Source organism: Lactuca sativa, chromosome 1 (genome assembly GCF_002870075.4).
Source record: "Lactuca sativa cultivar Salinas chromosome 1, Lsat_Salinas_v11, whole genome shotgun sequence".
NCBI classification, from domain to species: domain Eukaryota; kingdom Viridiplantae; phylum Streptophyta; class Magnoliopsida; order Asterales; family Asteraceae; genus Lactuca; species Lactuca sativa.
The window spans coordinates 87,766,919-87,778,746 of record NC_056623.2 but is presented as its reverse complement, the minus strand read 5'-3'; the positions used below and the strand labels follow the sequence as shown (position 1 = coordinate 87,778,746).

Sequence of the window (11,828 nt, the reverse complement as noted above, 5' to 3'; positions counted from 1 at the left end):
TTGAGAGCCTCCGACAACCTATTTTCTTGATCAATCTCCATCCTCAATAAATGAGTCAAAAAACCATCATCACCATCCACCCCTATTCCTTGATTCACCGCTAGGGACTAGAACCACAACACCACTGCTAGAAATGACGACCACCGCTCCGACTTCTTTCCCCGGACGACAAGCCTCCTGCGAAGAACCATAAACTTGTTTAAACACATGATGACCGGGATGCACAAGACGTTGATGCCACACAAGTGGAGAAATGGAGATAAGAGCTTGAGGCGTAGGAGTTGTGACTAGATAAAGATCACTGGTGCTGGCACATCGCATTAGAATTTGTTTGGTTTGTAAATCAAAAGGGTCAAATTCAATAGTGCATTTATTTTCACTAGTAAAACGATAAACAAATATGCTATTTTTATGATTTGTGGGATTATCAAAACATTATTCAAGACTAAGGTGCGGTAGGGATTGGAGTGAGGAAAAGTGGAGTGATCGATATTGCTTATAGGAATTGAAGATTCGTCCCCAACTAAAACTGATGAAGAGAAAATACTTTTATTAGAGGTATTAGTAAGTATACCTGCATCCGCATGAAGATGAGATGTAACCCCGGTATCCATAAACCATCCTCCATTTCCCGGGTCATTCGTGATCGTAGTGTTGAAAGCTTGAGGGATAGTAGTTGGATATTGTGTGGCGTCATAAGCAGAAGTATTACTCAATGGTTGTTGTTGAGCTTGGGAAGGGGGTGAAGAACATATGTTGCTGTGGGCCAGAGCTGGAAAGTGGGCCGAAAAAAGAGTACTGTTGCAGGCTTGCTGGAAGATGTCCTCCAGGAGGGTGCTGATAGGCTGTCGGTTGTTGTTTGGCTGTGGATTGTGGGCTGGGAAGAAGACCCGATAATTGTTGATGTTTTTGTGGACTTAGAAGAAGGTACCATCTATACCCCCATCTATGATGAGTCGTCGACTGCAGTTAGTAGCGACCACCGTTGAAGTGACCACCGTTCCTGCCCCATCGGCCACCACAGGTGTGCTGACCACCCCCCACGACTGTTGCCACAAAAAGTCCCACGAGTAGAGGGTTAATAAGTCGTGAAATCGGCAATGAGAATGGTTAGAGAGGATGAATGATCCGAGTGAGACTAAATTGTTTGTTTTTGATGATATTGAGCCATTTGTTGTTCGTCAATCAGCAACATGGACCGGGTTTCCATGAATGAGGGCATCGGGTAGCGATGAAGAATAGTTGTAGCTATATAATGAAACTTCAGAGAGAGGTCATTGAGAGTTTAAGCAACGAGATTCTTCTTCGAAGCAGGGTTGTCAAGATTTTCAAGTAAATCGGCCAGAGACTTAATGCGAGTATAATATTCAGTAATAGAGGATTCACTGATGGATATGTTGCAAATTTCATTATCGAATTGAATGGATTTTGTGTCCTTATTGTCTCAAAAAAGCTGTTCAAAGACTTTGCCAAACTCCAAAGGCAGTTGTTTTCTTCTTCAAGATCATCTGAATAAGAGACCGAGAGAGAGTGCTATAGATCCATGATTTCATGGTAGAATCAAAGCGAGTCCATTCTTTAGAGGGAAGAGTGGACTTTTCTGTTGGAGGAAGAAGATGATCAACAAGGCCATATGTAACATCCTGATCCTCATGCATGAAATTTTAAGGATTTTGTATATTTCACAAGACCTACTCGACGAGTTGTAGGCCCTAACTCATCATGTAGAAGCTAAGTATGTTGCATGGATTTTGGAACCTACTCGACGAATTGGAGGACCCCAACTCGACGAGTTGGAGATGAATAGAAAAACCCTAATTTTTAGGGTTTGCACCCTATTTAAAGGACTTAACTCGCATTCTTTGGCCTCCCTTATCACCTCAGTGCCCAGAGAAGGAAACCCTAGCCGTGCTTTACTACTTCCTTGTGTGTATGAGCTTAAAAGGTCATTTCTGTGCTCTTTTGGAAGGGTTTTGAAGTTTGAAGAGGTTGGAGTAAAGGGAGAAGCAGTAGATCCGACATCTACTTGGTTTTGGCATCCATTTGGAGGTAAAAAGTCTTTACCTTGACCTCTTGTTGCTTAGTTCTTCCTTTATGTAATAATATGGCCATTTCTAGTGCAAAATGGAGTCACTCTCGGGTTTGAGCTTGTCATGAGGATATGGTCTCAGATCTGGACTCCTCTAGGCCCCATGGAGATAAAGTTGTCGACTTTATTTAGTCTTGGCCCTCTTCCATGCCCTAAACCTCTTCCTAAGCTTAGTTTTGGGTGTTTTATCCTCTTGAGGCCTTGCATGCACGTAAAGTTGGCAACTTTACGTGGTAACTACACCCTAGGGGGCTAGATCCACAGTTTGGAGCCTTGGTTTCGCTTAAAAGCGTCTAAATGAGAAAAGGGCTGAAGGAACTTGACGAGTTACTTAGCCAACTCGATGAGTTGGATATGGGTTTTCCCGCTTTCTGGATTCTGAGTGAACTCGATAAGTTGGTGAGATAACTCGACGAGTTGGTTAAGGTTTTACCGATCTTCTGGACACCACATGGACTCGACGAGTTCTTTGGCAATTCGGTGAGTTGACTCGAGTTTTCAGGGTTTTAGAGTTCTGAAGGAACTCGACGAGTCGGTAAGCTGCACTCGATGAGTTGGCTCAACATGGACCGTTGACATTGACTTTGACCAAGAGCTGACCAAGTTTGACTTCTGAGGGTATTTTGGCAATTTGGGATTTTGATGGAATTAGTCATATGGTGATTACAGGCGGTTGAGTTCGAAGCTGTGATTAGGAGTTGGATATTATCACTACAACACTACTTGTGAGGTGAGTTTTCCTTATTATACTCAAGGGTCGAAGGCACCAAGGCCGACCCTTTGGATTGTTATCCTGCTTTATTATTAGTGAGATCTGTTAGATCGGTATCCTGGTAGATAAGATGTGTATACGTGGTTATGATCGGTTAGATCGGTATCCTGGTAGATAGGATGTTGCTATGCTTAGTGATCTGTAGATCAGTTTGACTGTCTGTAGACTGTTATGTGATTATCTGATATATGTGCACATGATTGATTGGTGGTTGAGGCTTTTTGCTTTGTGCGAGAGCCAACAGACTGGGGCATTCCAGTCTGATGGTTGTGGGTCGAGAGTATTCCATCCCGAGAATGATTGGACTCATAGTATGCAGGCATTCCAACCCGATGGTTGTGGGCCGAGGGTATACCATCGCGTGGATGATTTGACCCATAGTATGTTGGCATTCCAACCCGATGGTTGAGGGCCTGGGGCATTCCAACCCGATGGTTGATTGGGCCCATAGTATGTTGTTATTATATGTGTGCTATTTGTTGTGCGGGTATTTTGGGGGAACTCACTAAGCTTCGGGCTTACAGTTTTGGATTTTGTTTCAAGTACTTCTGATGATCGCCGGAAGGCGAATGCTTAATCGTGCACCTCCTCACATTTTATGATTTTGATTTATGGGATACACTGATATGATACCATTTTGTAATAAGTAATGACTTTTGGATGCTTGAAAAAATTTCAAATTTTTATGAATTTTATTGATGTTACACCATACCCAATGTAGTGGGTTTCAAAGAGCTTACGCTATATATCGTAATTCTTGCAATCTAGATTAAGTATGAGTGGCACAACATTCTTGATATTGATTGATTGCAGTGGTGGGGTTGTCTAATGGGTTGGACGAGGAAGATGCAGGCCTGGTCATGATGAACGAGAGGAAGGAGAAAGAGAGAAAGAGAGAAAACGAGAGAGGAAGAGGCGTGAGAAGCAAGCTTAGAAAATGGATAGGGTTTGAAAAGACACTGATACCATGTAAATTATAATTTTCCCATGAAAACATTCTTTCATTAATCAATGTTATATATACAAAATACATGAGATGTGCCGATATAACAAGAGGCCACATATATGGGCTAAACTAGAAACATAATACACATTATTAATAATAATAATAATAATAATAATAATTATAATATTATGCTAACATTAAACTGTTAAATCTGTAAAGAGAATTTTTTTTGACACACAAATCTGTCCCATACCTATTATACACTAATCTATTTCTTTTAAACAATTAACTCTTGGAAATTGTGTTCAAACATGATTACTTTCTAATAATTTACAAATCACCATTTACTTTTTTTTCTTTGCAAAACCATCCGTTAATTGTTTCTTTGTCCTTTCCTTTTTTTTAAATATGTCTTATTTTTATTTGCATGTTACATATCCTTTTATATTTTAAGATTTTAATTAGCAAAATACAAAGAATCAACTAATTTAATAATATTAAATTTTAATTTGCAAAAAATAAAGGATCAACTTATTTAATAATATAAAATTAATTATCTAAACTATTTAAAATTATTATTTTATTTATTTTTTATTTTTTATTTAATTTTCTTGCCGTTTTATTCGAATATGTAGATTTAGGGGGTGTTTGACTTAGCTTTTCTAAGTCCAAAAGTCTTTTTTGGAAAAGTTACAAAAAGTTAGGATTTCTTGATTTTTCCAAAAATTTCATTTTTCTTGTATAAAAACTCAAAAAGTAGCTTTTAAAATTAGTTTTGCCAAACATTTTTTGCTTTTTTTTATCTTTTCCAAAAATGACTTTTGGCTGTAAAAAGCAAAGCCAAACACCCCCTTAATGTTTTTTCATTCATTTTTAGATGTTTTGTTTGTTTATCTTTTTTTCTAACTTTTTGATGTTATTGTTCATTTATATTATTTAATTTTAACATTTTGAAGTTTTTTCCGTTTATTCAAAAGTTGTTCTTAACAAAATCAAATCATTTGAATTTGAAACTTTTTTTACAGCTCATGGATTATTTTTATGAAGTTTTTTTTTGAAAAAAGTGTATAATATTTATGTTCAAACGTTGTAAAAAGTTTAAAAAGTAAGAAAAAAATTATAAAATATATGACGGCGGTATCGACGTAACGCCTGATGGTCCGGAGATTCGATGGTCCAACGACGACAACTTAGTGGTTCGGTGGTCCTGCGAAGCGACGATGAAACATAATTTCTAATATTTAGTTTTTATATGTATAATTATTTGATGTACCAAATGCTTCCTATTTCAGCATTATCGTCGACAAAATATTTAATCAACTTTTAATATTTTTATTTTTTTTAATCGGTTTTTAATTATATCTTACAAAATTATAAATTAAACCCATAAATTTTTTAAGTATTTTTTAGTAAATATAAAAATACATTGCAATGCATGTTGTAATTTACTATATGATTATTTAATGATTTAATGTGGTATATATAGTTTGTAAAATATAATAATTTTATATATTTGTTCCTTTTAACTTATTTACAAAAAATAAATTTGAAATAAAATATTTAAATAATAAAAAGTAAATATAATTAATTAATTGGTAATAAAAATATAATTATTACATAATAAAAGTAATAATAATAATATAGTAATTAAATAATAAAGTTTATGAAATAATTAGGTTAAATTATATGATAATAATGATAAGAAAAAAGTAGCATGAAATTTAGTGTAATATAGTAGAGTGATATGTATATATAGGTTAGGCTAAACGGTATCGCTACAAGGTGGTTACGTGTGGGGGTTACGTGGCAAGGCCACCTACACGTGAACACCGTCCTAGGCGCGCGTAGGTGCCTTGTGGCGTAGTAGGGGTCACGGACGAAGACGTCCAATCAGAAGGAGAGAGAGAGAGTATATATGTATGTAACGTATATTTTTTTTGACCGTTTGCTTTGCTGACCGTTTGCATCTTTAAACAAAAGAAAATTAATTTTAAATTTAAATTATAACATCTTTTACCTATATATATATATATATATATATATATATATATATATATATATATATATATATATAATACATTTTTACCAACACTTTCACACTTACACTTCCAAATCAAAAAAAATACTTCTACTTTCTTTTATTTTTCTTCAAAAAAATGGATCCCAACCAAAATACTCCACCCACTCCAAACACCCCAAACACCCCAAATGATTATCAAGCTTATATGCAATTGTTGAATTCTCCAATCCAACAACAACCTTTATTCAATAATCTTCCCTACAACCCACAAATGTTCCAACAACAACGACCACAATTCATTCCCCAATTCCAAGGTTTCCAACAACAAGCTTCTCCATAATTCCAAACTCAATCGTCTCAAGTCTCATTATCTCAATCCCAAACCGTGAACCTCGACAACGACGATGTACTTGTCCAAGAAACACCACAATCATCCCGAAGAAGGCAACCAAAAGGAAAAGGGAAAAAGAAAGCAACGGCTTGGAACGAAGAAGAGGAAGAAGCTTTAGCAAAAGCTTGGATTTTCATATCCTGTGATACGAGAAGAGGCAACGCGCAAACTGGAGAAAGTTTTTGGAATCGTGTTTTGGATCACTTTCACGCGCTACTTGGAAGGAAAACGGATCAGTCCTACGATGCAGTCAACGGGAAATGGCGTGATCTTCGCGCGATTTGCACAAAGTTTAATGGCATATTTGAAAATCTAAAAAATATGCATAAAAGTGGTTCCAACGATTTCAACATTTTATCAACCGCGTGCTACCAATTCAAAGTGACCAACAACGGTAAACCATTTGGTCACCAAAAAGCATGGGAAGTTTGCCGTCAAGGTCCAAAATGGGTCCTTAATCCAGAGACATCGCATTCGGACTCGACCACCGGCTCCAACAAAAGAGCAAGAACTTTTGAATCGGACACGGGTTTTGGGTTAGACCTCAATGATGACGTCGATGTTGCCGAGGGAGACGGTCCACCTGAAGTCCAACTCCGTCGACCACCGGGAAGGGACAAAGCAAAACGGGCGGCGTCTTCAAGCGGGAAAGCAACCGCAACTAGCGACGACGGGCTTGTGGAATCAATAGATAAAACTTTAAGTTTTCTAGAAAAAAAAATACGAATCCACGGAGGAAGCTCGTCGCCAAAAAATCGCTCTTACCGATCTTCAAATCATAAACTCGAAGCCCCTACCGGATCTCGACCCCGAAAATCTCGCGACATTTATCAAAATCCAACAACGTGTCCGTGCTAAGTATGCAGATTAGGTTCTAATATTTATGTTTTAGTTGTTGTGTGATTTTTTAAGTAAATTACGATAAATAAGTAATTTAGGATTTTTTTTGTCGTTTAAGTATTTTAGGAAAAATAAGTAATTTATGATTTTTTTTTATTGTTGTTTTTTAAATATTTTAGGATTTAAGTTTGTGTGTTTAAAAATTAATGCAATGTTTTTTTAATTTAATGTTTTTAGTGTGTGTTTTATTTGAATTAGTTTTTAATTTAATTTAATATTATTCAAAAATATAAATAAGAAAAATAAAATGATGTGGAGTGGTAACCATTTCTAAAGGTTAATAGGTTGATAGTAGATTAGTAGTGAAGGTGATGTGGTGCTGACGTGACTTCATTTTTTTAGTAGGCTGGTGGTAACCATACCCCTTAGCCTTAATGTTGTAGATTGATGTGTCTAAAGTAGGACCCAAATGTTCGCAAGAAATGAATGCTACTCGCGAGACCATAACAACTAACTCTTGGGAAACATTTAATCACTAATTTATGGCCGTTATTTCAATTCACAAGTTGGTGGTTGTTTTTAATAAAGGAATTTTTTGAGGTTAGAAATGCCCTTTTAATTCTCATTTCAAAACCTCCATGGCAGCCACATAAGCTTTCTCTTTCAACATTTGCAAGGTTACTTGCAATGCCACTATACTATTTGGGTCCACTATCCATATAAATAATTCTTTTTCAATCAATTATTTCTAGTAATAAAACATAACTTTTAATTAAACTAAATATTTATAATCAGAATTGAGAGGCCATAAACTTACATGGCTATATATATTTTATTTATTTATGAAACTATTTTGCTTAAATATATAATATTAAAATGATACGTATACCAATGAACAATCGAATTTACTATATTAACTTTTCTATACATGGTAACAAATATATAATACAAATTATTATGAATTAAGATATATAATAAATTAGTTGGTGATGTGTCAATGGGATCCATTTTGAAAGAGAAATATTATTGCATTCATGTAGCTAAAATTGCAAAACTGATGTTACACAATTGAAAGATTAATGACATTGCATGGATATAGATAGTCTTAGCTATGTAAATCGAACCTGTTGATACGATCATTTTACTAAATAACTTTAAAATACATTATTTTTGATTTATCAAATTGGTCAATCGATGACAAATATGTCTTACAACATGCTTTGCTTTATTAAGTGTAGTTACATCATCCTTGATATTAAGGGATTGACAACGGTTTGCAACTTTGCATATATACTTTATGTGTCAACTCCAACTACAAAGATACGTTTGCTTTTGACTCATTCATGCACACCTTGACTTGACATGACATATTCATCCGATTGAACCCAAACTCAGAAAGAGGACCACAAGTTGTGGACTTGACATTAAGAAAATGGAATTAGTTGTTAAAGAATGAGTCCGACATTCATATTTTTTTCACAAATAATTAAATATTCGTCATTGAGTCTTTACATTAAGATACGGATATTCGGATGGATCCATATCTAAAGGCTGCTGGATGGCCCCCACCAATGAGCATAGCATAGGGAATTAAAAGAAATTAAATTGTTTCCTATATTTTATATCTATTAATATTCATATCCATTAAAATTGTGATATGTGTCACAATTTCATATTTGTTTAACTATCTTATTAAGAGTATATTAGGAATATATCAAATAAAATTAAATTGAATGGAGAAATGATGACACGTGTCATAGTATTAATAGGTAAGAATATTTGTAGACATATAAAAGGTACGAAACAATTTAATTTCTTGGGAATTAATACTCAAGCTTTTGACTAACCTTGACAAGATAGGTGATGAATCACTTTTGATTTTTTTTATTGGGGCTAACAACTTCTTCAAGCATACTTGCATCCCTTTGACATGTATATTTCTCAAACAAAGAAGAAGCGTTATAGTAATCACTTGTATATACAAATTTAAGAAATTTCATGAAGTTTATCAAATATACCAAATGTTTTTCAGTATAACTACAACAAAGGATCTTAGCAGTTAGCAAACCTAAATTGATGCAGTTAACATATATATCTGCAATGACGATGTCGATAAACAAATAACTTTCATAATAAAACGTATGTATTAAACCTCAATAAAAGATTTCTACTTAATTGGATAGACGACTCAGTTTCAGCTAATTCTGGATACAACCCACTTTATGTTTGTCTTCGATCTCTTAACTTTCATGGTGTTTCAACTGCTTTCGGGCCCATTTTGGACAGATAACTTAAGTACAATGGTTTAGGTTGAATTAATGTTTTTACATTTATTTAATGTTAGTCGCTCTTACAAAATTGTAATTGTCTGAAAAGTTGATAATCCGAACTTATGCAAATAACTAGGCATCCAAATTGACTGGTTCTTATGAGCACAACAAGCAGGCTAAAGTGTTTCTCCATAACAAATTAATATAATCGTTCATCATGGGCCCTATATATCTAACTTATAATGCGCATTCACTATTCACGAACTAGATAAAAAAATCAAGAATCTGTTGCAACCAGTTTTTTTACTGTATATGAGTTATTAATCAAAGATAAAATTAGATGATTGGTCCATTTGGTTTGTAGAACTCATATGGTGAGGAAAACAATCAAAACGTTTATATGTTTGATTCTTATGATTTGATTTTCTTGTATGGTCCTTGATCCGTGTAAAAAGACTTTTCTATATTATTTATTTATTTATTTAAGACAAACATCATAAATGGTCCTCTGACTTTCCATAATCTATGCCTTAGTCTCTAACTTCAAAAATTTCATGTAAGGTCCTTGTGGTTTTCAATTTCTATCGTGGTTGGTCCTCACCCACATAAAAGACTTTTATACCCTTTTTAATTTATTTTATATTTTTTTTACTAATATTACGTTGAAAAGAAAAAAAAACACTTACCACACCCCTTCCTATCCTACCCCTTGCCTTTCCCTTTCTAGTTGGCACGCCCCATTACCACCACTGTCCACCACCATCACCATCATCAACTTCCACTGTCCGACTACCACATACCCATTAACACCATCATCATAGAACATTGACATCACCATCTGATTTCCAATAAAAACATCGACACAACCAAAAGGGTAATCTCAAACCCCACCTCCACTCATTTTCTTTTCTTCTTCCCTGCATGTGAAAATAGTCAAATTAAGTCAACAATCGCCACCTATGAACGTGACATACATAAAATGTAATAGACTTAATTTGTAATATTTAACAACTTTTAATGAAAATACAAAATTGTATTATTTTGTATAAATAAAAGTATAATTCGAAAGTACACGTCAACACGATTCCGGAAATATAAAGAACGTCTAAAACTTCGTGTGAAGTAATTACTTTTAGAAGTTTCATGTCGACATAGTACAACAATGTGCGACATAGAAATCGAAATAGATATCAGTTACTTGTTAGCCAAAACAATGTAAACGAGAGTTGAAGATCTCGTAAATTAGAATTCGTTGATATAAAGACAGTCGAGAATGGAGTTCGTATGAATGAGTTATGATTTTTGCACATATATTAGTATTGTTGTTTCTATAAAAATATAAATTTAAAATAGAATGAAAATTAGTTGTTGAGATTTAAAGAAAAGTTGTAGTACACAGAAATACCTACGCGTGGATATAAAAAACCTCAAAAACAGAGACCGGCGAAAAATATGATTTCTCGAAGATTTGAAAAATACCTTGTAAACCGATGATGTGGCGGCTCGAGAGCGCACCATGTGGCAGATCATGAATGCTCTTAACCGCCTCGGAACCAGTTCACCATGACATGACAAGCTTAACGGCGTAGCGAATCACAAGACAACTCTTACATTGACTCTGCATTTGGCATATATATATATATATATATATATATATATATATATATATATATATATATATATATAGCTTGGAAAAATGTTATGGGTATATAATATTTGTATAAAATGTTATTTTAAACTTAACAAATTGTGTTAAATAAACACGTATAATTAAAATAGTGTTTAAAATAAATAATAGATATGATAGTTGTAGTAATTGTGATTATGAACCTTTAAGTATAAAAAACACAAAAATCTGACGTCATATGAAAAAATTATGATTTTTCAAAATTGCACGTTCGACGTAGTGCATCGATATCTGTTGTAAAATACGAAACGAAAATAGATTACTTGTTAGACAAAGTAATGTAAACAAGTGATGTGTAAGTAAATATGAATATGTACTTATAAAGAACATTGAGAACAAAACTTGTATGAAGAACTTATGAATTTCACAAGAGCTTTCATTGTATACTATTTATAAAATATAAACGAATGAGTTGTTGATGATGAGTTTTATACAAACACTCCTATGTGTGCATGCAACCCTAGATATGGATCTATGTTTTCACTATTAGTTATACAACATTATGAACACAAAATAAACCTAACATGCTCCTAGGTAATTTCGAAAATCCTAAAGGAGAATAGAATACATACCTCTTGTTGTTATGTTGTCATAACAACTTGTATCTTGAATCTTCTTGTCTTTGAAAGCAAGTACCACAAGTGTAGTACCTCTAATGGCTCACAAACACCAAGAGCAAATGGAGAGGCAAGAGAGAGAGAGAGAGAGAGAGAGAGAGAGAGAGAGAGGAGGTATGAAATTCGTGTTGGAATAGTGTCTAAGGCTACAACTATATTAGGCAAGTATTTGACCCGGTTGTGCATGGTCCTTTTG

General features: G+C 34.3%; 1 protein-coding gene across 1 annotated transcript; it reads left to right on the top strand.

The window, feature by feature from the left end:
• Positions 1–5,963: 5,963 nt before the first annotated feature.
• Positions 5,964–7,258, top strand: LOC111896931 (uncharacterized). Its single transcript, XM_023892907.1, has 3 exons — positions 5,964–6,141; positions 6,190–6,896; positions 7,238–7,258. Exons 1-3 carry the CDS (start codon positions 5,964–5,966, stop codon positions 7,256–7,258), a joined length of 906 nt encoding a protein of 301 aa, XP_023748675.1.
• Positions 7,259–11,828: the final 4,570 nt, after the last annotated feature.